At 57.3% G+C, this 27,003-nt stretch overlaps 1 protein-coding gene and 1 long non-coding RNA gene across 5 annotated transcripts; one reads left to right on the top strand and one right to left on the bottom strand.

The window, feature by feature from the left end:
• Positions 1–2,276: 2,276 nt before the first annotated feature.
• On the top strand, positions 2,277–24,389 carry MYCBPAP (MYCBP associated protein). 4 transcript variants are annotated; one of them, XR_011383277.1, is made up of 20 exons: positions 3,057–3,264; positions 11,296–11,319; positions 11,579–11,706; positions 12,258–12,417; positions 12,522–12,625; positions 13,373–13,556; positions 13,874–13,989; positions 14,546–14,696; positions 15,566–15,681; positions 15,772–15,887; positions 16,672–16,783; positions 17,874–18,063; positions 18,479–18,666; positions 19,557–19,703; positions 20,203–20,607; positions 20,965–21,124; positions 21,715–21,830; positions 22,324–22,469; positions 22,585–22,755; positions 24,229–24,389. XR_011383277.1 is itself a non-coding variant. In XM_051825541.2 (20 exons), the coding sequence occupies exons 1-20, from the start codon at positions 3,189–3,191 to the stop codon at positions 24,295–24,297; spliced, it is 2,841 nt and encodes a 946-aa protein (XP_051681501.2). In that variant the 5' UTR covers positions 3,058–3,188; the 3' UTR covers positions 24,298–24,389. The 4 variants fall into 4 exon arrangements, 3 of the variants coding, with proteins under 3 accessions (XP_051681503.2, XP_051681502.2, XP_051681501.2); XM_051825541.2 differs by having other exon boundaries at positions 3,058–3,264; positions 21,003–21,124; XM_051825543.2 differs by lacking the exons at positions 3,057–3,264; positions 11,296–11,319 and adding an exon at positions 2,277–3,036 and having other exon boundaries at positions 21,003–21,124.
• On the bottom strand, positions 20,872–26,931 carry LOC127484473 (uncharacterized). Its single transcript, XR_007911505.2, has 2 exons — positions 26,811–26,931; positions 20,872–24,537 (listed from the first exon to the last, which is right to left on the bottom strand). It is a non-coding gene; the product is annotated as an uncharacterized lncRNA (long non-coding RNA).
• Positions 26,932–27,003: the final 72 nt, after the last annotated feature.

Consider the following 27,003-nt stretch of genomic DNA (forward strand, 5'->3'; position numbering starts at 1 on the left):
CGCTGCTGGAGCCGTGGAGGCTAAATGATGCTGTTTCTGAACTGGGACTGCCTCCGCTCTGGGCCTGTGTTGGGTCCTCGCCTGCAGAGCCTGCCCCTGACTTGCCTGTTGAACTCTGGTCTGTAGCTACATCTCTAGCCGGCCTCAAGTACTACCTCCTCCAAGAAGGCCGCTCAGAGAATCCATTCTGCAGTTGCCAACTTGCAACTGATGGCTACCTCCTGAGCACAACAGTTCATCAGAGTAGCAAATCTGCTTTCAGATGGTCCACCTCTGCGTCTAGAACACACTGAGTTTGTCCCGGGGACACATGAATGAGCTTCAGAGAAATCTGTAAAATCAAATGCACAGATGGCTGGACTAACAAAATCCCCCAACAACAGAATATTACTCAGGCACAAAAAGGAATGTCAGGGTAGGTGGGGTGGAGGGAGCGTGACTGCTTTAATGGATATAGGGTTTCCTTTTGGGTTGCTAAGAACATTCTGGAATTAGGTAGCAGTGATGGTTGTAAGCCTTGTGGATGTACTAAACACCATTTTAAGGGGCCAGTGGTGTGGCACAGCGGGTTGGGTTAAAGCCCTGTTCTGCAGCACCAGAATCCCATATGGGTGCTGGTTTGAGTCCCAGCTGCTCCACTTCCGATCCAGCTCTCTGCTATGGCCTGGGAAAGCAGTAAACTATGGCCCACGTCCTTGGGCCCTTGAACCCACGTGGGAGACCCAGAAGAAACTCCTGGCTCCTGGCTTCCGATAGGCGCAGCTCTGGCCATTGCAACCATTTAGGGAGTGAACCAGCAGATGGAAGACCTCTCTCTCTCTCTCTCTGGCTCTACCTCTCTCTGTAACTCTTTCAAATAAATAAAATAAACCTTTTAAAAAACATATTAAAATTATGATTTTATATTGTATATCTTTTACCAGGGTAAAAAAAAATCAAATGCACAATTCCAGGGAAAGTTTCCTTTAACTTTTTTTTTCTTGCAGAAACTTTTTATTTAAGAAATACAAACTTCATACATTTCACTATTCCAACGTTAGGAACATGGTGATTCCTAACTTTGATCAGATGATTAAGAGGTTAGCTTGTTTAGCTTGGATCTGGTCCCACACCTTCACAAGGCACAGACAAAGGATGCGACCTGGCTGGGGCCACCTATGGGCTGGTGGCAGAGCCCAGCCAGAGCTGTCTGGCCGTGCCCCCACCTCCCCACCCCCGTCTTCCTCCCAGCCAGGCAACCCACAAGCTCAGGCCTTCCCGAACCTGGTGCCAGGAAGAGAGTCACGAATGTGTTTGTCTTTTGCTGGAGAGGATCCTGAGCTCCTGGGAAGAGGGCAAGAGGAAAGTCTCTCGCTCCTCCCCTACCCCCGCCGAGCTCCTGCGGCAGCCACAGAAGCGTCCCTCCAGCAAGAAGGAGGGCACGACGCCGGCGGCATCCAGCGAACATCCCTTGTTCAGAGGACACGCTGGGTTGGCCAGGCCTTTGTCAGATCTGCAACACAGTGAGAGGCTCTCCCAGCCCAGGCTGCTTCCTCCACCTTCATCTTCTCTTTGCTTGATTTTATTTGAAACTGACAAGCACGAGGCGCATATGCATATGTACAGGCTACAGTGTGATGGCTTCGCCCCCTGGCCCTTCATCTTTCCATAGGCCTTTCACCAGCCCGCTCCCCACCCCCCGCACCTCCTCAGAGAGCTCTCGTACCCACGTCCCCATCTCAGAGGCCCAGGTGACACGGCACACCCTGCCTGGTGAACCGGAAGTGCTCAGCCCATGTTCATGGATGACCTGGACCAGAGGCTCTCTGGAGGCTGGAAGGCGGTGGTGTCTGGATTTCACGGAGCAGGAGAGGGGCACTGATGGCTGGGGGGTCTCAGTCAAGAGGTGAAGGAGGTAGGGGGGCACGAAGGGGTCCCATGCCCCTGGGGAAGGGCACACACACCAGGAGCTCCCAGGGACTGACTGGCATTGCCGGCTTGAGCCCTGGGAGCAAGCGGCTGCAGAAGTCAAGAGACTGGACCAAGAACTCGCAGCTAGCAAGCAGACAGAGCTGGGATGGAACTCGGTTCCAATATGTATTAGACCTTGGGCGGGAAGGACAAGGACCACGTGGTACTGGTGGGGGTGGGAGGGGCTGCTCTCTTGGCGCTTACCCCTGACAGCAAGTTTGACATCAGACCACCACATGGACTAGATGCTTCCAGAATGTTAGGTAGGGCTGGGGGGAAGGGCAGGCAAGGGTGCACTTATGGAATAACAGACAGAGGCTCCTTTCTTTCTTTAGGTTTATTTTTTTTGAAAGAGTTACACAGAGAGAGAGGAGAAGCAGAGAGAGAGAGAGAGGTCTTCTATCTGAGGGTTCACTCTCCAATTGGCCGCAAGGGCCGGAGCTGTGCTGATCCGAAGCCAGGAGCCAGGAGCTTCTTCTGTGGGTGCAGGACCCAAGGACTTGGGCCATCTTCTACTGCTTTCCCAGGCCATAGCAGAGAGCTGGATCGGAAGAGGAGCAGCCGGGACTAGAACCGGGGTCCGTATGGGATGCCGGCGCTTCAGGCCAGGGCGTTAACCTGCTGAGCCACAACGCCAGTCCCAGAGGCTCCTTTCAACGCGGGGGGATCAGGGCAACACCTCCAGGGACTGACAGGCAGTGTGCCAAGGCTCCAAAGCAGAGCCAAAGCTTAGCCAGTTTGGATTTGATGGAGGCCAGGGTGGCTGCGGCGGGGATTGGCAGGTGAGGCCACCAGGTGCCGCCACCCCGGAGTTTTCAGGGCGGCCCGAAAGCAAGAACCCGCAGGCTGGCGGCTGTGTGCGTGCGTAGGACAGGGAGAAGGCCAGCCTGGAGTCCGCGGCCGGGGTCTGGGGCATCGGCGCGGACCGGCCGGTGACGTCACGGCGCTCGCGGCGCCGCCTGTGACGCCACGGACCGAGCCCAGAGGCGTTCTCGGGGTCGGCCGGCGCGAGGAGCCGCCTGTGGCGTGCGCGTGGCCGCGGCCTGAAGATGAACGGGACTTCCAAGCAGTCTCCGCTCAAGCTGGGTGTGTGCGCGCCCCCGCGCGGGGCCTGGTTGCTATGGACGCAGCCGCGGCCGCTGGCGGGCGGGGGCGCGCAGGGCCGCGGGGGGTGCCGCGCAGCCTCCGTGTCCCCGGCCCGGCCGCTCAGGCCCACGCTCACAGCCCGGGGCGGCACCATGAAGTCTCTCAAGAAGGAATCCCGCCTCAGAATACCTGCGAACAAGTTCATGGAGCCCACAGAGAGCGTCAAAGGTTGGCGCTGGCTGCCTTGGGCGTCCAGGAGAACCGGACAGGGCCCGGGGTTCTTAGGATGGGGGCCAGGTCACGGGCCCTGGTGGGTGGGGGATGACTTCGGGGGAGGAGGTTTAAAGATTACCAGGAAGTGGGAGCCTTGGGTGCCATGGGCAAGGCAGGGACCCTGGGGAGGGAAGGCGCGCAGTGCAGCGGGCCTTGGCAGAGGGACGCGGGGCTTCGGACAGCAGCGGTGGGCAGGTGGCCTTGGGTGGGAAGGCACCTCCAGCCCAGTGTAAGGGAGGTAACCAGGAGGCAGGCTCCCCGGGCTGGGTGAGTGAATAGCCAGAAAAGGCTTTAAGGCTAGGAGGGTCAGGAATGGCGCCCCTGGGGAGAGGAATTGGGGTGATGAAACCCAGCACCTGGGTGTGTATCCTTGCGCGGGTGTCACCGAAGAGCCTGCTGGAAACACCCAGAAGGAAGCCCGGCTCGGTTCCTTGTTTCCCGCCCGCCGTCTCCTGCCACATGCCTCTTTGCAGCCGCTGGGGTGCTTGTCCGGCTTGGTTAACCCGGAAGGAATCGCTAGATAGGACTGCTTCCTGGTCTCCACAGCTGCCCCGTGGCTCAGATGGGAGGAGAGTCACAGGGTGTGTGACAGCAGGCTGACCCCCAGCAACGGGTTCCCAATTGCAGCCCGCCCCTCTTCAATCTTTCTTCACTGTTTCCCTTTGCCCAGTGCTACTGTATGTGAGCCCTGAGCCGGTCAACAGGGGTGTCAGTATTTACTGTGTGAACTTGGTCCTCATAGAAAGGCACATGGGGGAAAAGAATGTGGGGGAGTGGGTGTAGGGGCATCTGTTGCCATGGTTAAGCTGCTGCTTGGGATGCCTGCATCTCATTGGAGCACCTTGGTTCAAGGCCTAGTTCCACTTCTGATTCCAGCTTCCTTCTAATGGATACACTGGGAGGGGGCAGATGATAGCTCAAGAAATTGGGTCCCTACCACCTACATGGGAGACTGGAATTGAGTTTCTGGCTCCTGGCTTCACTCTGACCCAGTCCTGGCTATTGCAGGCATTTGGGGGAGTGAACCAGTAAATGGAAGGTCTCTCATTCTCTGCCTTTCTTTTTTCTTTCTTTCTTTCTATTTTTCTTCTTCTTCTTTTTATTTATTTATTTGAAAGGCAGAATAAGAGAGAGAGAGAGAGAGAACAAGCTTCTATGTGCTGGTCTACTCCCCAAATGGCTGCAACAGCTGGGGCTGGGCCTGGCTGAAGCCAGGAGTCAAGAGCTTCATCTGTCTCCCACTTGGGTGGCATGGGCCCAAGAACTTGAGCCATGTTGTACTTCTTTCCCAAGCACATTAGCAGGGAGCTGGATCAGAAGTGGAGAGTGGAGCAGCTGGGCCTTGAACCAGTGCCCATATGGGATGCTAGCATTGCAGATGGCAACTTAACCCTCTGTGCTACCATGCTGGTCCCTCTCTCTGCCTTTCAAATAAAATGAAAATTTTAAAAGAAGAAGAAGAAAGAAGCTCAGAGTCTAATGAGGACATTCTGACAAATGTAGAAATAGAAATGCTTGGATACAGGCACCCATTGGGGATCAGGAGGGCAAAGCACCAACCCTTGGATGCTAGAGTTAGGAGAAGGTTTTCTGAAGAAGGTGCCATTTATGGAAGACTTAAAAAAAAAAAAAAAAAAAAAGGAGCAGCAGCAGCTTGCTTTTGCTCTTCAAGGTCTAGAAAGCAGCGTTAAGTTCTCGGAGCTGTGAGCATGGGAGCCAGAGGGGCTGCCTAGGGAGGCAGGGGCCCAAGCATGAAAGGGCGAGAAAGGCTAGGTGTGCTCTTGCCGGCCCTGGGAAGACCCAGCCTGGCGTCCTGGGGAGAGCTCAGAGTGAGGGGAGGGCCAGGCAGGCCTGGGGCCAGGGGGCTCCCTGGGAGGCCCAGAAAACCAACAAGCGCTTGGTAGCTTTTCAGCATGGCTTTTTTTTTTTTTATGCTTCTTCATAGTACAAAAGGCCGATGCTGTTTCGTGACACACTTTCTAATAGTTGAGAGAGAAAAATGTCTGGTCCCCCTTTTCCAAGGGTAGTCCAGCCTCTCCTAGCCACCACCTCCTGCTCACCTAGTTTCTGGGAGACTGTAATCAGATTTGAACTTTCTTCTGTAAACAAATCAAGGAACGATCTCTCACTGCGTGTTTATTTTTAACAAGGGGAGATTTCGTTTAGTCAAATAGCCCTTGAGTTAAGAACATGCACCTGAGTGAGGAGGGGAGCCAAAAGCGTTGAACTTGAACGTTACCTTTCTTCCTTAGCTGTCTCTCAGGGAAGCCTGTAATGTGGTAAGGACAGTGCTCCCCCCACCTCCCACCCCACAATGCAGCTAATCATCTTGTGCTGTGTTTCTCAAAAATGCAGGCGAGTCTGGTGCCTGTGAATTTGTTTAGGGGCCTGAGAGCCCTTTTGAGTGCCAGGTCTCTCCCTGGTCTTGTTGCTAAGAAACAGAAAAGCTTGGTCCCAGCAGTATCAGACCTCACTGTCTCCCCCACCCCGCCCTGCCCTGCCCCCATAAAGCTCTGCCTGGTGGGGACAGTCCCCACCTGGGTTCCTTCAAGGCAGCCCTGAGGTCAGAGTTTCCCAGAGACTTCAATCAACCCTAAAAAAGAGAAACATTTAGGTAAAACAAGACGCAGAAAGAGAGTCCAGGGTTCTTTCTCCGTAGTCCCTCCTCTCCCACCCCTCACCCTCACCCCACCTGAGCCCCTGCCCCCGCGGAGTTGTCATCCCAATGCCCCATGGAAGGGGCTGGCTCCTTCAAGCCCCTCAGCTTGGGTTTCAGCAGCAGGACAGCCCGCCCCACCGCGGGCAGTCCTGGAATGAGCCCTGGGGCTCCTCCTTTCTGGCCGGTCTCCCCAGTTTGCCTTTGCCCCTCGGTCCACCTGGCTGCCTCTTGGGTGGACCATTTGGAAACGCTAACTCTCACCCGCTCTTTCTCCTGGACCGCAGATCGGATGACTGAACCATCCTCTTAGAGCCACCATGCCCTGGTTTCCTTCTCATGCCCAACAACACCCCCCCCCCACTCCGGCAAGCCTTGCCCTGCCACGCTCGGCCCTGTCTCCAGCGGTGCCCGGGCTGTGACCCCCCTGGAACATCTGCGTTTACTGCTCCACCTGTACAAAGCCTGCCTCTCCTTCAAGGCCCGACCTAGTCTGGGAAGCCACCTCTGCGGCTGCTCCTCTGAACCTTCTTTAGAGCCCCACACTGTGTGATCCCACGGATCCGTTCCCCCTTTGATGTCTGACCGAACCTATTGCCTGTGCCGCTAACGCAGGCTCCTGGAGCGTCAGGGTTGCTGGCTGTGTCTGCCGCGTTCTTCAGTTCCTCAAGAGAAGGAGACATTTCATTTGGAAAATATTTTTTTATTCTAGCTTAAAGGCTGCAAGAGAAATCTCCCATCCTCAAATGCCTGCATTAGCCAGGGCTGATCCAGGAGCCAAGAACTCAGTCCATTCTCCCATGTGGGTGTCAGGGACCGAAGCACCTCAGCCGTCATCTGCCTCGCAGGGTGCACATTAGCAGGAAGCTGGAATGGCAACTGGAGCCGGGACTGGAACCCAGCCTCCCATCCAGTATGCGATGCAAGAGTCCCAACCGGTGGCTTAGCCACTGCACTGTCCCTTTTTTTTTTTTTATTTTTTTTTTTATTTTTTATTTTTTATTTTTTTTTGACAGGCAGAGTGGACAGTGAGAGAGAGAGACAGAGAGAAAGGTCTTCCTTTTGCCGGTGGTTCACCCTCCAATGGCCGCCGCGGCCGGCGCGCTGCGGCCGGCGCACCGCGCTGATCCGATGGCAGGAGCCAGGAGCCAGGTGCTTTTCCTGGTCTCCCATGGGGTGCAGGGCCCAAGCACCTGGGCCATCCTCCACTGCACTCCCTGGCCACAGCAGAGGGCTGGCCTGGAAGAGGGGCAACCGGGACAGAATCCGGCGCCCCGACCGGGACTAGAACCCGGTGTGCCGGCGCCGCTAGGCGGAGGATTAGCCTAGTGAGCTGCGGCGCCGGCCTGCACTGTCCCTTTTAAACTTTTTTTTTTTTTAAGATTATTTATTTGAAAGGCAAAGTTACGGGGGTTGGGGGTGAGCTTCCATCTGCTAGTTCACTCCTCAAATGGCTGCAATGGCCAGGGCTGGGCCAGGCCGAATCCAGGAGGCAGGAGTTTCCTCCAGGTCTCCCATGTGGGTGCAGGGGCCCAAGGACCTGGACCGTTCTCCGCTGCCTTCCCAGGCACATTAGCTTGGAGTTGGATTGGAAGTGGAGCAGCCAGGACTCGAACTGGCACCCATATGGGATCCAGTACTGCAGGCTGTGGCCTAAGCTGCTGCACCATAGTGCTGTCTTCGCCCTTCCACTTTAAACTTTCATCCCATCTTCTCTACAGTTTATGACATGCAGGAGGTGTTTGGTAAACATTTTCTAGGATGAATTTGACTTTGTATATATTTTAATAAATGGTTTATTAACTAAAACACCCAGTTCCCTGCCTGAACACTGATATATTACATTCAAGATGACTTTCTCAGAAAAACCTCAGACCAGGATTTCCCTGCCTAATTCAGTCGGATACAAACATGAAAAACTAGTTTCTCCATCCCTGGAGCAATGGGGGCATTGGTCGTCAGTGGTGAAGGTTTGTATTTATTCATACGTGGTAATTACACCCCCACCAGTAACAAACATGCTTCAGGAGATGTTTCTCTCCTTGGGAAGATATAGGTGCAGCCAAGATGCAGAGGAAGCAAATGTCCTGGAAATATAAATAATTAATAGTACCAAGATATTTATAAAAGCAAAACTTCAGGGGCTGGCGCTGTGGCGCAGCCGGTTAAAGCCCTGACCTGAAGCGCCAGCATCCCATATGGGCGCCGGTTCTAGTCCTGGCTGCTCCTCTTCTGATCCAGCTCTCTGCTATGGCCTGGGAAAGCATTAGAAAATAGCCCAAGTCCTTGGGCCCCTGCACCCACATGGGAGACCCTGAAGAACCTCCTGGCTTCTGGCTTCGGATCAGCGCAGCTCCAGCTGTTGTGTCCATCTGGGGAGTGAACCAGCAGATGGAAGACCTCTCTCTCTGTCTCTACCTCTCTCTCTGTAACTCTGTATTTCAAATAAATAAAATAAATCTTTAAAAAAATTCTACTAAAAAAAAAGCAAAACTTCAGGGTGGTGTTTGGTGTAGTGTCGCTCCCCCTCTTCGTGGAGGAACGACACTAAACCCTGCCTAGGCTTCCTATCCGAGTCACGGCACCATTATGTCGCTCCCCCTCTTCGTGGAGGAACGACACAGGACCCTGCGCTGTTCTTTCGTCTGCTCGGCCCTCCCCGGGTTTGCTGCTGGTTCTTCCTGGGTTGGCTACCGTCCCTCCACCTCCGTGGAGGGGGCGGTTCCCCCTGCCACTTTCCCCACTTCCGCGGGGGAGTGGCACACCGCCGGCCGGCTCTCTCGGGGGCTGCACAGGTGTTCCTTCAGATAGATGTTCCCGGTGCATGTTGTCTTTTTCCTCCTTTATAGTCCTCTTCCACCAATCCCAACTCGGCTGCCCACACGCCGAGTACGCTGCTCTCCTCCAATCAGGAGCAGGTCCTGCTGTTTATTGGTTGAACTGGAGGCAGCTGCGTAGAAGCTGTTTTCTCCTCTCCCAGCACCATATTGTGGGAGAGCAGATGCATAGAATAAGTCTTAATTCCAGTAACTTAGTCTAGTCCGAGTTGCTCCCAGTTGCTCCCCACAGTGTAGCAGCTCCATTGCCACTTGAGGTGCCTGCGTCCCTCTTCAGAGTATCTGATTTGAGCCCTGGTTAAACCGCTTTCACTCCGGCTTCCTGCAAATGTTCTCGGGAGGCAGCAGAGGATGGCTGTGTCTCCTCCATGGGAAACCCAGATGGAGTTCCAGGCTCTTGGCTTTGATCTGGCCTAGCCCTGGAGCCTACAGGCATTTGGGATGTGAACCAGTGGATGGAAGATACCTCTCTCCCTCTTTCTCAGTCTCTCTGCCTTTAAAATAAAATAAAAAAACATTTAAAAAGCAAATCTTCAAGTAGTACCAGTTCTCTTGTGGACTGCCACCAGCTTCAGTGAGTTTGTGTAGAGGAGAGGTGGGAGTAGAGCTTAAAGCCCAAGGCTAGGCTGAATTTAGAGTTAGGTTTGGAATGATTCCGACTTGGTGGTGTGCTTATTTTACCATCGATTATATGGACATTTCTTTAAAAGATAGTTTGATTTTGTGAACCCACACACCTGCCATGATGCTTTTAATGATACTAAAAGACTGGGCTACTGTGAGAAGCAATGGATAAAGCCAGACTTTGTTTTATTTATTTATTTATTTATTTGAAAGAGTTACAAAGAGGGAGAGAGAGATTGTCCATCTGCTGGTTCACTCCCCAGATGGCCGCAACAGCCAGGGCTGGGCAAGGTCCGAGCCAGGAGCTTCTTCTGGGTCTCCCACACCAGTAGCAGGGGCTCAAGCACTTGAGCCATCATCTGCTTCTTTTCCCAGGCTCATTAGCAGGGAGCTGGATCAGAAGTGGAGCAGCCGGGACATGAACCAGCACTCGTATGGAATGCTGCAGGCGGAGACTTAACCTGTTGTGCCACAGCACTGGCCCCCAGACTCTGTTTTAAACGCCCTGAAGTCAGGAGGCAGGCTTTCCTGGGCTTGTTTTGTGAAAGGCCTTACCTGAGATCATCCTGAACTAGAGGGCAGAAGACGGGGTGGCCATGGAACCCGGGGAGCCCTGAGTGGGAGGCAGGCAGGGAACGCGTCCTCTCCTGCCTGGTGAGTTGTCCATGCCCAGCTCTGGTGACTGCTTGAGAGCAAGGCCTGTTCCCCTGACTTTTGTCCAGTGCGGTCCGTAAGCCGCCATCGGTATCCATCACGCCCTTACTGTGGCAGACTCCTAAATGCTCTCGTCTCCACGTGGCGCCCCCGAGCCATCCCTTCTTGAGCCCTTCCGGTGACTCACCGAGCTCCAGGGTATGGCTCCCACTTCCTCTCCGGCTCTTGCTTCCCACCTGCCACCTCGCTATGCTCCAGCTATTTAAAAACACATGCTTGGTGTTGCAGGCGTGGGTCTATGCCACTCTTGCCTCCAGGCCCCTCGATGCCGTTCCCTTGGGAATGCCTGCTGCCTGTGCCGTTTCCCTGGCCTTCATCCTTCGGCTCTCACTGTAAGCATCGCCTCCTGAGCAAGCCCTCTCTGACCCCACAGGTGCCCCCGTAGTCGCTGGGCATGAGCTTTTTGAGATCTGGAACTAGCACAGTTCCTGGCACATAGGTGCTGCTTGAACGGTCTTTATTAAAGGAAATAATATGGAACAAGTGCTCCATGGAGTGTGTTGCCTTTCCCCCCAGAGCACCTGCATTTGAACCAGTGCCTTAGGAAATCCGATGCCTTCACCCAGAAGAAGAGATCAGCGCCAACACTGAAGGAGGCCAGGAAAACATCTAATCCACTGGCCCCAAATCAACAGCGTCAGAATCACCCAGAGTTTTAAAAAGCACAGCTCCCCAGCTCGCCAGCCCTGGCTCCACGAAGGAGCCAAGAAGTGGTATTTAGGGGGCCTGGCTTTGGGGTGCAGTGAGTTAAGCAGCCTGTGTGGTGTTGGCATCTCATAAAACGCTGTTTCAAGTCCAGGCTGCTGTACTTCCAATCCAGCTCCCTGCTAATGCACCAGGAAAAGCAGCAGAAGATGGCCCAAGTGCTGGGGTCCCTGCACCCATATGATTGACGCAGACAGGGTTGCAGGCTCCTGGCTTGGGCCTGGCCATGGCTCAGCCGTTGTGGCCATTTGGGGAGTGAATCAGCAGGTTCACCCTCTAACTCTATGTAGACCATGTCGGCCTCTCACTCTGTAACTCTGCCTTTCAAATAAATAAGCTAGTCTTAAAAATAAAAAGTTGTATTTCTAAAACTCTCCAGGAAGATTCTGGGGCAGTCGTGGGATTCATATTTGGGAAACACTGATTTAGCCCAACTTCTTGTTTTCACAGATGGGAAGACTGAGGCCTACAGAGGTTAAGTGATATGTACCCAGCGTTGTCCAGCTTTAAGTCACATGGCCTGAAATGGAACAGCTGCTTGTCTCCGTCCTGGCTACTGGAGCTTCAGTCCCTGGCAGACCAGAGGGAGGGGGCGGGGGAATGCTGCCCGGCCTCTGCTCCCCTGCCGGCGGCCTTGCAGTCTAATCGAGATGTGTGGTTTGTTTGGGTTTTTTAACAGTTATACATACAGGAGAAATTCTTTAAGCACTTAGAACTTTCTGCTTCTCTTCAGAAAAGAAGCGGCCAAAGGTCCCTGAGCAGCCCACACCCCCCATTCAGGAAGAGCCTGAGCCTGTTAGCAATGTCCTACAAGGAGATGATATTCTCGCCTTGGCCATTAAGACAGAAGACCTGAAGAAGGTAGGGATGGGGCCCTCCTGCGCAGTCTGGAACAGCAGCCACGCCCACAGCCTCTCCACCTGCTCCCTTCTCACAGGGAGGGGCACATTCCATGGAAAAATCCATTGAACACGGATCCTCTTCACCATAGCACCTAAAGGAGTCTAGTATGTTGTATGTTTTTACCACGTCCAAGATTCGTACAGAGCCACAGGCAAATGAGAGCGAGAGGTGTCATGTGTCCCAGAAAGGCAGGCAGGTGGCCACCTCCCCATTTCGCAGGTCGGAAAATGAGTTTTGGCAGCAAGGTCACAGATGTGGCTGAAGCTGTTAAACCCTGCCCCCACACTCCACCTGGAAGAGGCAGCAGGTGTTAGGGCTTTGCCTCCAGGACGTTAGCAATCATGTGTCTGTGACACAGGCCTCTCCTCCAGAGAACATATGGACAGGGCTGGAGAAACAGATTTGTCAGCCCTCAGGAATGCCACCGAGAACTGGGCCAGAGGAGACGGCCGGTGCTCTCCCTCCTCCCCGCCTCAGCTGGAAGCCGCCTCTGTTTCCTCTCTCTTTAGCAACACATTCCTCATCTTACGGAAACGGAAGACAAACCTGTCATCACACAGAAATTCATCATCCGAAAACTCAAACCCAAGGATGCTCGCAGGAAGGTCTGCCGCTTGGTAGCGCATCCGGCTAGTCCAGATGTCATCACCAAGCCCCTGGACTACTATGGTAGGCCCAGGCTGGGCCCCGGCCCCGCCGGCCTGTGATTTCGTGGGCCCGCCCTGGAGTGGTTTCTATCAGCCTGTCCTCCCTTCCCTCTCCTGCCCCTTCAGGTCCAGGCAACAGCTTTGGGAGCCGTGACCAGATCCTGCCGCACCATATCTTGGGGAGTCTCCAAGACTTTAAGAGGATAGCAGTTGCTCGGGGGAATACCCAGGTGGGTTTACACAGAGCTGCCGGAGGAGAGATGTGACCGAAGGCCTTTCAGTCCCTGCCCGGCAGAGCTGCGCAGGGCGGGGTTAGAGACACAGTCCTGTGTCTGGGCCTGGAGTCGGAGGTGCTAGCTGACCCTCCGCTGAGACACCCACTTCCATAGCGAGTCGCAGAAGCCAGTGCGCACACCTCAGCTGCCAGAGACGTCCTGTGTGATGGCACTGAGGTTGTTTTGTGCAGCCCAGCAGCGGGTCTGGGTGGGCTGAGGCCTCAGGCCTGAGGGTCCCTGCTCCTTGTGTCCCCCTCCTCTTCTGTGCCCCTGCTACATTTCTCCTCCTGGAGCTGGCCCACTCTTGCACACACCCCTTGGGTGGCTTTCCCAGCATGCCAGGCTTCTGTCCATCTCTCAGGTACCAGGGGACCTGGGGTCATGCAAACAAAACAAAACAGGCTCAGCTACCCCTGGTGAAGGTGGCAGTTATCAGTTGTGAGGACAGCCACGCTAGAAGATGTTGGCCACAGTCTTAGAACAGAAGTCTCCTGTCTGGAGGGGACAGGACTGGCAGCCACTTCCAAGGCCTTCTTCTGGCTACGGGCTCTATTTGTTGTCAGCCGCCACCCTGGGGTCCTGAAGAAGGGACTCCTCGGCAGAGCAGGACAGCAGCAGGGATCCAGGTGGCGAGAAGTCTCTGCTCAGCCCGAGTCCAGAGCCTTCCCCCCACCCTCCGCCTGCCCACGTTCTGCTTTGCAGCTGGCTGAACTCATCCACAGCCCGCCCTGTCTGTTGACCCTCATCTCAGCTAAAGAAGAATCGAAGCAGAAGACCCCAAAGGAAAAGAAGAGACTTCCCTGGGCCCCACCTCCCAAGCACAACTTTCTGAAGAACTGGCAGCATCACCTAGCCCTGCGCAAGAAGCAGCAGGGAGCCCTCAGTGGTGAGCAGGGTGGGTGGGGCTCCCGCCTGGCCTCCACCCACCATGCGGTGCGGACTCTGGCCTGGTTGTTTTTTTTTGTTTGTTTGTTTGTTTGTTTGTTTTTCCCTCTCTCTTTTGACCTGTTCAGAATCTGATGTGGACTGACCACATTTGTGCTGTTCACTCCCAAGAGCTTCTCACTCTTAAGTCTTAGTAGGTCCCCAAATTAGCCCAGTGACTGGGACTGCTCTACGTGGCCCTCTGCAGGGCCCCTGTGTGTTCTGACCTGGTGGAAGGGTTGCATTCACGTGCCCCTATCTCTCTCTCTCTCTCTCTAGAACACCTGAAGAAGCCAGTCAGTGAGCTGCTGATGCACACTGGGGAGACCTACAGACAGATCCAGGAGGAGCGAGAGTGCATCGACCGTTCACTTCCAACACAGCATGATGGGAAAGTGAGGATGGCCATTCCCAGGAGCCTGGAGCCCCTCCAGCTGTGGCTGGGGGGAGGGAGGGGCGGATCCTGGACACCGAGGCTGGCCTGTCTCAGTTTACAAAGTTGGGGATCAGTTACAAAGCATCGTCAAGCCTGGAGGCCTTTATGGTCCTAGTGTTGGGTGTTGGGGGACCTGTCGGTTAAGTGATTCAGCCTATGGTAGTCACTGGTAGTCAGTTTGAAGAGGAAGCTATCGCAGGCACTGAGTTACCAGAGCAGGCTTAGCCTTTGTCTCCCAGAAGCTTAGACTCCAGCTTTTGGACCACGCCAGGCACCCTGCTGAAGTCTGCTCTGTCACTGCTGTGCCCGCAGCAGCCCGCGCCAGGTGTAGGCCGCACCGGGGCAGCCTGCAGACTGGAGAGAGAGTGCGGCTGTTTTCTTGGGGCAGCAGTGAGTTCCCCAGAGGGAGCATCTGCAGTCTGTGCTGCCCCTGTCTGTCCAGCTTCCCCCAGCCTCTGGCCCAGGCAGGTGTTGGAGCGTTGAGGTGCTCAGAGTTGTCCGTCTTCCCTCGCCAGGCCTATGAGGAGCCCGGTGGGTTCTGGGCACCGCTGGAATACCTGGGCAATGAGATGACAGGTCTGCTCATGACCAAGACAAAAACGCAGCGTGGCCTGGTGGAACCAGTCACACACATCAGGAAGCCCCGCTGCATCCAGGTGGAGACAGGTGAGGAGCAGGACGGCTGCCAGCTGGCCTCTGGGGCCTGGGCCCAGAGTCAGGGCAGTGCAGCCGTAACCACTGTGGCTCTGCTGTGAGACAAACCTGGGACTGCTTCCTAGTTCCGTGTTGTGTTAGGTAAGCCCCAGAACCTTCTCTTGAGCAGAATGGTGATGGGAGCGGTAGGGAAGGCAGAGGAGCAGTACAGCACGGGGCAGCCGCACGCAGCTCCTGGAGCCCTGCAGGCCAGCAGTGTAGACAGCCTCCTGGGTTGTGAAAATGAGTGTGGAAAAGGGTTTTATAAATAGCTTTTATATTGATTATATGTTGAAATAACCATATTTTGAATATATTGGATTAAAGAAACTGTAACTAACATGAATCTCACCTGCTTTTTGCTTCTTAAAACAAAACAAAACAAAAAAACCCTTTCCATGTGACATCTAGAACGTTCAGGATGATGCAGGTGGATGCGCTCTGTTTCTGTCAGCCCTGCTCGAGCCTGCCTGACACAGCCTAGGGTTCGGGTCCCAGCTGTCTTGGGCTTGTGAACCCCAGAGAGTTTGTTTACCTGCTCTGACCTCAGCTTCTCTGGTTTAGAGGGTAAAACGAGGGAACTAAGAGGCCCTGGCCCATGGGGCAGCACAATGGTGCTGTGGTGATTTTTTGCCATGATGCAAATGTTGGGTTGTTTGGAAGTTCGTTTTGCAGGAGGTTCTGGGCGAGAGCACCGGAGTCCAGCTGTCCCTGGGAAGCTGTATTTTTCACCCTTCCCAGAAATGGTGCTGGGCCGGTCTCCCTCAGAGCCTGTGAGAAGTGGGGCGGGAAGGGGAGGCCCAGCAGCCCGTGCTGAGGGTCCCGGGACCGGCACGCTCCAGGGTTGCTGGCCCAGAGGGACGCTTGGTACCGCTACACCTGGGACCGGAGTGTGTTTCTGATGTACCGGCGCAAGGAGCTGCAGGGCCTCCCAGCAGAGCGAGGCCTGAGCCAGCAGGTGGGTCATGCATCCCTGCCCTAGTCTAGGCCCCTTCGGGTGGTGCCTGGCTTCCGGCAGCTAAATCTGTCACTTCTCGGTCTCTCGGAGGACACCGATGGCCTGGAGGTGGTGGGCAGAGGGCAGCTCCCCTCGGCTGTGGCAGCGGAAGACAGCACAGCATTTGAGAGGAGCCAGGAGAGCTCCTCTGAAGACACGGTGCATCTGTGAGTCCAGCCGTGCCCCGGGAGAGAAGCCGAAGCGAAGCAGTGAGGGGCACCCCCCTCGCTGAGACCAGGCCACGGCCATGGCAGCCTCTGCAGCGGCGGCTGCCCCTCCTCCGGCCCATTCCCGCACCCGTGCTGGCTTTCCCTCGCCATCTGCTCCTCTGCAACGAGCCGCTCTGAATGGGGATTTCCCCGGCGTTCCTTTGCTGGTTATATGGGGCCCGCCGCCTCCCACTGCCGTGTACCGAGAGCCGTTCTGCTGGGAGGCTGGAAGAGGCGTGTTTCTAGAAGCCGCCTGCCCAGGGGAATGGAGCTCCGAGGTGCAGGGCAGAGCTGGCATTCCTCGAGCCTGGCTGGCAGCCCTCTGTGTGGGTTCTGTGGGGCATGACCACGGCAGTTTTGCAGATAATAACTCCTGGGTTTTTCCTTTTTCTTTCTATTTTTAAGATTTATTTTTGTATTTCAAAGTCAGAGCTACAGAGGAAGAGAGAGAGAAAGGACTCATCTACTGGTTCACTCTCAAGATGGCCACAGCAGTCAGGGCTGGGCCAGGCTGAAGGCAGCAGCCAGGAGTTTCTTCTGGGGCTCCCGTGTGGGTGGCAGAGACCCAAGTACTTGGGCCATCCTCCACTGCTTTCCCAGGCCAACAGCAGGGAGCGGGGTCGGAAGTGGAGCAGCTGGGGCATGAACCGGCGCCCATCTGGGATGGCGGCGTCACAGGTGGCAGCTTCACCCGCTATGCCACAGCACCACAATGGCTGCCCCTCCTGGGGTTTTCTTACAGAGACTTACTGGCCAGTTACCCTGATGCGGTCTCCATGCCTATTCTTGGCCCCTCTCTGCTGTTCTGTGGGAAGCCGGCTTGCTGGATCAGAGGCAGCAACCCACAGGACAAGGTACAGCCACCTTCACCCTCCCTCACCTGCAGGAAGGGCCTCCCCTGCCGGTGCAGCCCCAAGGTGACCCTGCAGTCACAAGGAGCCGGCTCAGGCTCTTATTTGCATTTTTATCTGGTCATACACTCAGCGTGTCTGAAAATGGTAACAGCAACACTAACCTGAGCAAGAATAAAATCACAAGGCTGAAAAGAGAGTGTCACAAGCCATCCGATAGCCTTCAGCTTTGTTAATAAGCAAGCTCTCTCACACAGGTATTCCTTTTTAAAGTCATTAGTTTTTTTATTTCTTTGAAAGGCCAAGACAGAGAGATCTTCCAGCTGCCAGTTCACTCTCCAAATGCCCACAACACCTGGTGCTGGGCCAGGCTGAAGCCAGGCGCCCAGAACTCAATGTGGGCCTAGCACTTGGGTGGCAGGGACCCAGGTACTTGAGCCATGACTTGCTGCCTCCCCGGGGGTGTACATCAGCAGGAAGCAGGAATTGGAAGCTGGGCTGGGTGCTCCCAATCTGGGATGCAGGCATCCCAAGTCTTAACTGCTGCACTGAACGCCCATCTCTTAAGAAGCTTCTAAAATATTCTTCAGAAACTAAGGAACAGCAATCTCTTTTTTGTTCTTTGTCTTTTAAAGATGTTTTTATTTGAGAGAGTTTCCATCCGCTAGTTCGTTCCCCAGATGGCCACAATGGCTGGGGCTAGGCCAGTTACCCTGAGAGCCAGGAGCTTCTTCCAGGTCTCCCATGTGGGTGTGAGGGCCCAAGCACTTGGGCCATCTGCTGCTGCTTTCCCAGGCCATTAGCAGGGAGCTGCATTGGAAGTTGGAGCAGCCAGGACTCAAACCTTCGCCCATATGGGATGCCAGCATTGCAGGTGGCAGCTTTACCTGCTATACCACAATACTGGCCCCAAGAGCAGGAGTCTTGATTGGCTATAAACTCTAACTTCACTGGGGTATGATGCCACTCTGGGAGTGGCCAGACATGGGACGTAGGACCTTGGGTGCTAAACCCAGACAACTGCCCCTCCCCCAGGGCCTCCCACAGAGACTTTGCTCACACCCCTCCCTTCCCCATCCCCTCCCTTCCCCAGAGGCATGTCGGAATTGGCGTGTGCCTGACCTTTGAGACCGTGGGAGGGGAGAAAACATCTTCAGAACTGACCGTGGTCAACAATGGCACGGTGGCCATTTGGTATGACTGGCGGCGGCGGCCCCAGCGGGACTCTTTCCAAGCTATGAAGAGGAATAGGATGCAGCGGTTTTACTTTGACAACCGGGAAGGTACCTAGGAGGGGCTGCCCGTCTGCTGGCTCCTGGCTGGTCTGGCTTGGTCCTCGGGGTCTGGGAGATGCCAAAGTCTCCTTCGTGCACATCGGAGCCCCTCTTCCACATTGTCTTTGTCAAATGCATGATCGATCGGATCATCCGTGTCTGCAGACAGAGCTACGGGCTCAGTCACCCACCTGGACAGGCCTGGGGCTGGAGGACCCCTGCCTGCTTGCCTGGGGCTGCCCCAGGTTTCACCTTCTTCCCCTGGAAACCTCTCCCAGGGGAAACAGTCCTTTGGTCATCTGACCTGGGGCTTAGTTAGATGCGTGTGCATGGCTGAGGGCTCAGTTAACAGCCAACGTGCAGGCTTCGTTAGTGCAGGCTCTGCCAGTTCCTCCTCATTGCAAACCTCTGTCTCTTCACTCAGGTGTGATTCTGCCGGGAGAAACCAAGAACTTCATCTTCTTCTTCAAGTCTTTGACTGCTGGCATCTTCCGGGAATCCTGGGAGTTTGGAACCCATCCCACCCTCTTGGGAGGGGCTCTCCTGCAGGTCAATCTCCATGCGATCTCCCTGGCCCAGGACATTTTTAGAGACGAGAGGAAGTTACTGGAGGTAAGGAAGCTGGGACGTGCGGCCCCTGTGGGCACCACGTGGGTGTCCCGGGTGCGCCTCTGCAGGGGTCTTATTTCTCCCAGGCTTAGAGTGAATTTTTCACAAACAGGTAGCTGCTGTCGCTCAGCCTAGGGCTTTGTGATGTGAAAGATGGGGTGGGAGAGGCTGGGGGAGGGAGAGCTTGAGGCCCCACCAGGCGTGGCCCCCACTGGGTTAGAAAGGAATGAGACGGATCCTGGATGTGGAGACGGCATGGAAGTTCCTACCTGGGTCCAGACAGAACAGATGAGCCTTCACGTTGGCGTGTACTGGGTTCACTGCTGTGTGCTACTGTGTTTAACTGATAAGACTTCAAAACCAGAGAGAGCAATTTAAAGAGAGGGGCACATCTGCCCGCCCTCCCGCTCCAGGAGCTGTCACAGTGGAGTGAATGTGAGGTGGGACCTGGGACTCGGCCACCTGCCCGGGGTTTCGTGGTGCGGCCCCCTTTGCCCTCTGTGGGGCTGTCTGTGGGCTGCTGTGGCCGATGCCCCACCCCTGGGTTTTGGTGACATCGTGTGGCCAGCCATGGTTCTCAGTGGCACCCACACCCTGCACCCCTGCCCCCTCTTCCTAACCCGGCGGAAGCACTGTGTTCTGGGACCCACAAGGAGCAGAGCTTCCCTGGGACTGCTCCTCTTGTGTCTTTTTCCTCCCTCTTCAGAGTGTCTGGGGAGACCCAGAGGGGAGCCTTGGAATAGGGGTGCGCATGCATGCGAGAGAGGGAGGCAGACAGTGGCGGGAACTTGATCCGCCGGAAGGTGCAGATCCCAGGGGGTCTGGTTCCTGTCAGCACTGCACGGGTTTTGTGAGCTTGGGCTGCCATCTTGTGCCACTCTCCTTTCCCCCAGAGAAAACTGGCTTCCCAGGAGGCACTCAGCATTGCCAAGAGCCTGTTGCCGGAGCTGCTGATGGGAGTCTTGACCCCGGAGCCCACGCCGCTAGCTACGGACACCTGTCTCACCGAGGAGGACTTGTTCCACCACCGGAATCCTCGGGTACCAGCCTGGCCCTGGCCCTGGCCCTGCGTGAGCGCCTCAGGCGCTTGTAACAGCACACCCTGCCACGTGCCGGGACCTGTTCTGAGCGTCCGCCAGAAGTCACTCACTTGCTCCTGGGAGCCGTTCTGGGAGATGGGTCGTGCTCGGATCCTCACTTGATACTGAGGACACTGGGCTGGGACTTGAACTGGCACGCACGTGGGATGCTGGCGCTTAAGTGAGGTTCAGAACTTGACCCGAGGTACCTTAGCTAGTGAGAACAGCCCCACCAGCTCCTTTGTTGGAACCTGGTCTTACTTGGAAACACAGATTCCAAAAAGCTGCAGATGCTCTGGTTGAAGGGGAGGGAGGAAGCTGCTAAGGCCCCAGCTGTTCCTGCTGGCCTCGTCCCTGAGTGTCCTTGAGGGGACCACGGGAAACTAGAGCCGGTCGCCTGCGCTCCGGGTACCTGCGCCCCAGCCTCCTGCTCACGCATCTTCTCTTGCTCCTGCTGCAGTTGCATTACCAGTACCAAGTGGTGCAAAGCCTGCACCGGCTGTGGCGCCAGTACGCGGTCCTGCTGCCCAAGGAGGCCTGGCCAAGCGAGGAGGAGCCCCTGGGCCCCAGGGCCCTGGTGACTGTGGTGCCGTCGTCCTATCTGGAGAAGACCCCGGGGAGCCATGAGCACCATAAGGTCCCGGGCTTGGAAGCTCAGCGTCAAGAGACCAAGGCCTTCAGGGACAGCCGAGATTCCGCCGGACCCCAGAAGACGGGTGCGGGGACCAAGAGTGCCCCGCAGAAGAGCATCATGGAGGAAATCCTGGTGGAGGAGACCCTGAACGTAGATGGCACCCTGAGCTCCTGGGATCTGGATGGCCTGGCCCTGCCCAAGTGGAACCTCTGCCTGGAGTACTTCAGGAAGGTGCTCGCCAGACCCTGGGGAGGGATGGTGGAGGGTGGCCCCGGTGCAGCTGGGTGCCAGCGCCCCCACCCTGCACCACGCCAGAGGCCCCAGCAGCCCCCCTTGCCCACGGCCAGTGAGACAAACCTCCTGAGGGCGCAGCGAGAGCAAGCTCTTGAGCCATCTCTTTATGCCTGGGGAACTTGGGCCACCGCAGTAAAGGAGGGGCTCCCTCTCTGACCTTGGAAAACCCTGCAGAAGGAACTCACGGCCACAGATCTCTTGGTGTGGGGAGGGGCAGCCCCCCGACAGACTCCCCAAGGCTGCATCCTCTCCTGGCTCCAACCACCTGTTCCCTGTCACCATGCCTGTCACTAGAGGCCACAGGATGCTCATGATGCCTGTGACCCTGCCAGGCAGCAGTGGCGCTCCCTGAGGAGAACCAGAGAGAGGACGCCCTGGTCAGGCTCAACAAGGCAGCCCTGGAGCTGTGCCAGGAGCAGAGGCCGGTGCAGTCCAACTTCCTGCACCAGATGTGGTAGGTGCCCCCTGCTTCCCTCCGTAGCGCCTGGCCGGGTTCCCAGGGAGGTTGTCTCAGGGCTCCGGGGCTGTGGAAAGATCTGCAGACCCATGCCTGGAGCCTGCCCTTAACAGTCCCTGCCCGCCGCTCTCAAGAATACACCTTGTCGTCGTCGTCATCGTTGTCGTCGTCTTCTTTTTTTTTTTCCTTCCTCTTGGAGCAGAGGAATGTAAAAGGGAGAAAGCAGAGGGCAGTGAGAAGAGGGGCAGGGCAGGGTCCATTCAGAGCACCCGCTGCTCTGCTGGTTGTGAGCCTGCACCTTGCCTATCTGGAACTTGCTCCGAGGGACTTGGGGGGGGGGGCTGAATGTATGCAGATCTCCTCCCCTGGTCCTAGGCCCTTTTCTCTTGGCCACCACCTGGAAGAAGCCAGGCTGCATCTGAGCCCCTACATGGGTACTTATGGGGGCGCCGGCGCCACTCTGAGGCCAGGCGTTTCCATAGCAGTTCCCAGCACCAGAGTCTTTGCAGGGCAGGGGACTAGAGCGTCTTCAGGTTCAAGGGTAAACAGGGAGTGCTGGTCTCTCCCCCATGTGTTCTGCCCTCTAGTCTGCAGCTGTGGCGAGTTGTGATTGACAGCCTGGTGAGCCACTCCCTGTGGCTGAGGGCTCTGCTGGGCCTGCCTGAGAAGGAGACCGTCTATTTGGATGTGCTGGAGGAGCAAGGTCAGGCGCCGCGTGGCCACTCGCGTGTCGTCTTCCCGGCCCCTGCCCCATGGCGGAGCAGCCCCAGCCGCGGGCCACCTGGGGCGGAGGCTCTGCTAGGCTGAGCCCGAGGAGCCGGCCCTGCTCCCCTCCCATCAGGATTGCAGCCCCGCAGCCCCCTCAGCGATCACCTTAGCTCAGGGCCCTGGTGTTGCAGGTGGAGGCCCAGAGGAGTTAACTGACATGTCCATGGCCCTGTGTGGGGGAGTGCAGAACTGGGACCGGAACCCAGGTCTCTCCCTGCACCCCCCTCCCATCCCGCGGTCCTGTTCCACAAGGTCATGCACCTGAACGAGAGGCTTAGGGGACAGAGCATCTGCAGGGCTCCCTGAACGCCGTCGGGGTGGGGGGCGCTGACGGGGCTCAAGGCCATCACCCTAAACCTCCTCATGTGCCCATGCTGTTAGCCCGCCCCCCGAGGGCTGCCATGGTATCCTCCCCTCGCCTCCCTCAGATCAAAAGTCAACCCCCGTCACGGAGGTGAAGGCAGCCGTGGTGAGAGCCGGGAAGGAGGAGCGGAGGGGGGCGGCCCAGGAAAAGAAGCAGACGGGGCTCAGAGAGAAGGAGGACAAGAAAGGAGCCAAGATGCCGGGGAAGGAGGCATGCTGGGGCCTGCGGGCCGGGAGGGGCTGGGGGCAGGCGGGCCCGGCTCCCCGCTGAGCTGCTGTTGGGGGGGCATCACTGAAGGCTGGGCCTGCCCCCGGTGTCCACGCAGGACCGTGTCAACAGCAAGAAGCAGAAGGCAAAGGACGACAAGAAAATGGTGAAATCCTCCAGCCGGGACAGGCTTTCCTCGGAAGAGACTTCCCATGACAGCGCCACCCCCTCTCAAGAGCCCATAGACCCCCTGGTCATGGAGAAATACACCCAGAGGCTCCACACGGAGGTGAGGGGAGAGCCCAGAGCCATGCCCCCCTCCCCCCGCTCACGCCTGCCACCGTGGCCTCCCGTCAGTGATGGGCGCATGGCTGTGGGAATCGGAGACCTTGCAGATACACCTGGGGTGTTAGGTGCAGAGTACTGTGGGGAAGAGAGGATGGACCAGGGCCAGGTGGGCCTCGTGGTGAAGCTGACCTCCAACAGAATTGAAGGGAGGTGGCCAGGTGGCCGTCCCCAGAAGGGTGCCCTAGCAGGGGGAGCAACCCATCCGGAGTGGGGAGGGCTGGCGAGTGTGGAGGGCCAGCCGGCCATGTGCGTCCAGGACGGGCCATTGTGGGGATTCGGGGCTTTTTTTCTGGGTGAAGTGAGAAGCCTGCAGGGCCTTGAACAGAGGAGTGAGAGGGTCTGGCGTGGGCTCTAGCTGCTCGCTGCAGCTGCCATCTGGAAGCAGACTGCGGGCAAAGGGGAAGGAGGCCCCTCTCTGCTGCTCCCACCTCCTGTCTGTCAGGTGCACCCTGCTTGGGAGAACGCGTGTCAGTTCGTGTCAGTTGCCCCGTTTCTGGGGCAATCTATAAGGAAAGAAGTGTGTTTGGGTTAACGGTTGTGGAGGGTGGCAAGTTCAAGAGCATGGCACTGGGGCAGCCTTGTGCTCCTTCAGGTCACGGTGGAAAGAGAAAGGCCAGCAGAGCGTGTGCAGAGTCGGCAGAGCTGAGGGGCAGCCTGGCTTCCTAGCAGCCGGCTCTCTGGGTAACTAGTCCAGTCCTGAGAGTAAGAACTCACATGCCCAGGGCAGCAAGGGTGGAGCCCTCAGGAGCCAAACCCCTCTCAGGGGTCCCCCACCTCCCCACACCATTGCCTCGGGCAGCGGCTCCTGCGTTCCAGACCCTAGCAAGGGTGCGTTTCCAGCCATTCTAAGGGCTCAGAAGCACTGGAGAGGCTTCCTCCGGGTCCTTAGAGATCCAGCAGGGGGGGGAGATCCGCAGAGCCACGCTGGATAGTCAGTGGTGTGATGACCTTGCTTTGTCTTCCTCTGATGCGGATAGCTGGGGAGCTGGGCTTACGTCATCGCCATTCTGGTAACACAAGGGATCTCATTCAACCGGAACTTCCGTCTGCTGCCGGTGACGTCACTGATTTTCTGGTGCTCAGTGGGGTCTAGACAGTGAGAGGACCCAGGGCCCATGGGGGTAGACTGTCCCTCGGCTCTCAGATGTGGAGGATCCTGCGTGGTCTTGGAGAGTCTGTGGATCTGTGATCCTACGGGAAGGAACTGGGGCACTGCTCCCTGGGGTCCTGTGGAGTTGCTCCTTTAACATCTGCAGGCTCTGGATGTCAAAGGGAGCCGTGCAGGTTTGACTAAGCAAAGCTTTGCAAAAACAGAACTTCCGCTGGAACTCTCAGAGCTGTGGTTACCCCTCCCCCGCGGAGGTGCTCTCCCCCGAGCAACCCTTTGCCCGCGGTGTCCGTCCCCTTCTTCCAGGTTTGTGGGCTGCTGGACACCCTGGTGACCGACCTCATGGCTCTGGCTGATGAGCTCAGCTCCACGTGAAATGCTGAGCACGGCCTGCATCGTGCAGCCGAGCCACCTTCTGGGAGATTGGATAGCGAATCAATAAAGAACCTTTGGGTCTTTGCCCCTGCTGCCGTGCCTCTGTGTCCTCGCTGGTGGATCTTGACGAAGTCAGCTCGTGGCCCAGGTTCCCCCGTGTGTCACCTGCCCTCAGACACCCGGGAGCCATCTGCACCCAGGGCGGTGTGGGCTATGTGGGCTGATGAGCAGAAGAGCAGGCTGGGAGCAGGACAAGGACTGAGTCAGGTGACAGGACAGACAGTGCCACACCTTACTGTTCCTGCCTCGGCCCACACCTTGAGGGTCATGCTTCCGGAAGCCAGGTCTTCCCCAAGCATCATCATCAAGTGTGACAGAATGTGAGGCTAGGAGAACCTGCCCCGAGATCCTCCCACTCAGCTGGGGCCCGGGCCCCATCCTAGTCACTGGGCTCACACTCACCACACCCCTGGATCCATAGAGGCCACACCCCCTTGTCCTCTGCCAGAGGTGATTATTCGGGGTTTTAGTCCACCTCATCCCCCTCCTCAGACCAAGCCATCCGGCTTCAAGCCTTCTCTCTGCCTTCAAAACGGCGGCTGGACCTGAAAGCTTGGGAATGCGAACGGGGCTAGAAGAGCAGGTGCTCTCCTCTGAGGCATTCCCAGGATTGTTTCTTGTCGGTAGCAACGACTAGGGCTGGGCTTCCCGTGGGCAGTGGGCTCCAGGCTCCTTTGCTAATGGCAGGTGGTCTCTAAGCTGATGGAGCAGAAAAGGTATGGGGGCAGTGAGGGGTGTGACCACGGCTGGAAGTTCCTGGGGTTTGCATTTGGTGTTTCTAATAAGGACCCACGTGGAGGAACAGGTTTGGAGAGAGCAGGTTACCCCTCCCACTGGGGTTGGAAGGCTAAGTCCCCTCCACAACAGGGCAGCTCCAGGGAGCAGTCCTGCCTACTCCTTGAACGTCCTCCTGGCTCAGGGGGGATGTAGGAGCTCCCCCACTTCTGCCCTGTCCTGCCGCAAAGGCAGAGCAAGGGTTAACTCACTGCAGGGTGGAAGTGGGCCCCTGGCTCCAGATCTGCCCCTCCTGGGGCGGCCAGTAGGCAGGCTTCCCCCTGGAGGCCGGAAGGCACTGCCTGGCTGGCAGCAGGAAGGGGTTAAGCGCCCTGCGTCCTCCTGTGTCCTGTTACTGCTGAGGCAGACCTGCCCGGCCAGCTGAGCAACTTTCCTGCGAGCCCAGTGCTGCCGGCTCCAGGCAGAGCTGCTGCCCATTCTGGGGACCCTGCTGCTGCCACTCACTGAGGGTGGGTCTCCGGCAGGAGGGTCCATGGTGGATGGCTTAGGAGCTGCTCCGGGGCTCTGCTCCAGGTCCAAGGGTCACTGCAGAGGCTGCCTGGGCTGGGGCTGGGGCCGAGGGAGCCCACCGCAGAGGTAAGCGTCCTCCAGGCCCCCTCCCTGGCTGCGATGGTGAATCGTGTCCCGCGTGGATGTGGAAGGCGGGGCAAAGAGTGGGCTTGGGGCTCAGACTCTTTCCCAGGGCCGGGGAGTGGGCGAGAAGGGCAGGGCTTCCAGGATCTGGGGACTCCGTGCCTGCTGCCCCTCCCTCCCTGCCACCCCAGGAGGGGCCTCGGGGACTCTCTCCCCACCCCAGGACTTAGCATCTCTGGTGGCGGTCCCCATAGGCTTCTGCACACCTCTGATGCCCTCCTAGCCCCAGCGCAGCCCCCACCCCTGCCCCAGAGTCCCTGGGACACAGCTACGCCAGGGCCGGCGCTTAGAACAGGAGCTCCCTCCCCTGTTCCTCCTGTAGTAGCAACAAGGGCACCGCGGCTCCCCAGCTGCTCCCGCTGGACCCAGCATGGGGGACAAGAGCATGGGGAGGGGGCGTGGGCTGCTGAGGGCACCCCAGACTCTGGACAAACTTATGCACAGGACTGGCCAGGTCTCTGATTCTCACTCTGGGGATGCCGTCTCCCTCTGGGGATATCTTCAGATTCCCCCAGCACCTCCCTGCAGTTTCTCCTTGGGCCCTTCTGTAGGAGACAGCTGTACCCCAACACCCACCACACCCCCTGCTGGCCCTTCTCCCACTTCCTCTCCCCTCCCCCATTTCAGAATTAGCCTCCCAGGCCCTGCCTTCTCGGCGTCCTTCCCTCCACCTGACAGGGTCTGGCTCAAGGTCACTGCAGTAATTCCATACGCGGCTGCCCGGGGCTGCCGCTGCCACCGCCGCCGCCGCCTTATCGGCAGCCGGGTTTCTGTTTCACTCCCTTTAATTTCTGGGCATACTGTGTTCGATAAAACCCTGTGCTTATAACACCGCTGGCAGCACTCCCAGCCGCTCCCTCCCGCGTTCCTTCGCTTCTCCCCCCTCCCGTCCGTGCTCCCTTGGCCTCACCCCGCCCCCTCCTCCCTACCCTGTCCCCTGGAACTGCAGGGCATTCAGGTGGAGCCAAGTCCCTGGGTTTCTGAACCCCCCCAGCCCCCGCCCTGCTTCCGCAAAAAATGCCCACCTTCCAGGAGAAAAGTCCCTCCAGGCTGGGGCTCACACCAGCGGCCCCCACCCAGGCCAGGCAGGAGGGCTGGGGCAGCCCGGCCCAGGGAGGGCTCTGCTGGAGCCCGGATGCCTGACTGGTTCTGCCAGTTCCAGTGGCCAGCAGGGAGGGGCTTCAGTGCGCAATTATTTCCCCTGTCTTGACTGCCACC

This window comes from Oryctolagus cuniculus, chromosome 17, assembly GCF_964237555.1.
Source record: "Oryctolagus cuniculus chromosome 17, mOryCun1.1, whole genome shotgun sequence".
In the NCBI taxonomy this organism is placed as follows: domain Eukaryota; kingdom Metazoa; phylum Chordata; class Mammalia; order Lagomorpha; family Leporidae; genus Oryctolagus; species Oryctolagus cuniculus.

Excerpts from the sequence above, each read along its gene's own strand:
- MYCBPAP (XM_051825541.2), top strand. The coding sequence starts at position 3,189 with ATGAAGTCTCTCAAGAAGGAATCCCGCCTCAGAATACCTGCGAACAAG. Across the intron at positions 15,682-15,771 it reads AGCGAGGCCTGAGCCAGCAG|GACACCGATGGCCTGGAGGT; the intron begins GTGGGTCATGCA and ends GGTCTCTCGGAG. Across the intron at positions 21,831-22,323 it reads GGATGTGCTGGAGGAGCAAG|ATCAAAAGTCAACCCCCGTC; the intron begins GTCAGGCGCCGC and ends CGCCTCCCTCAG.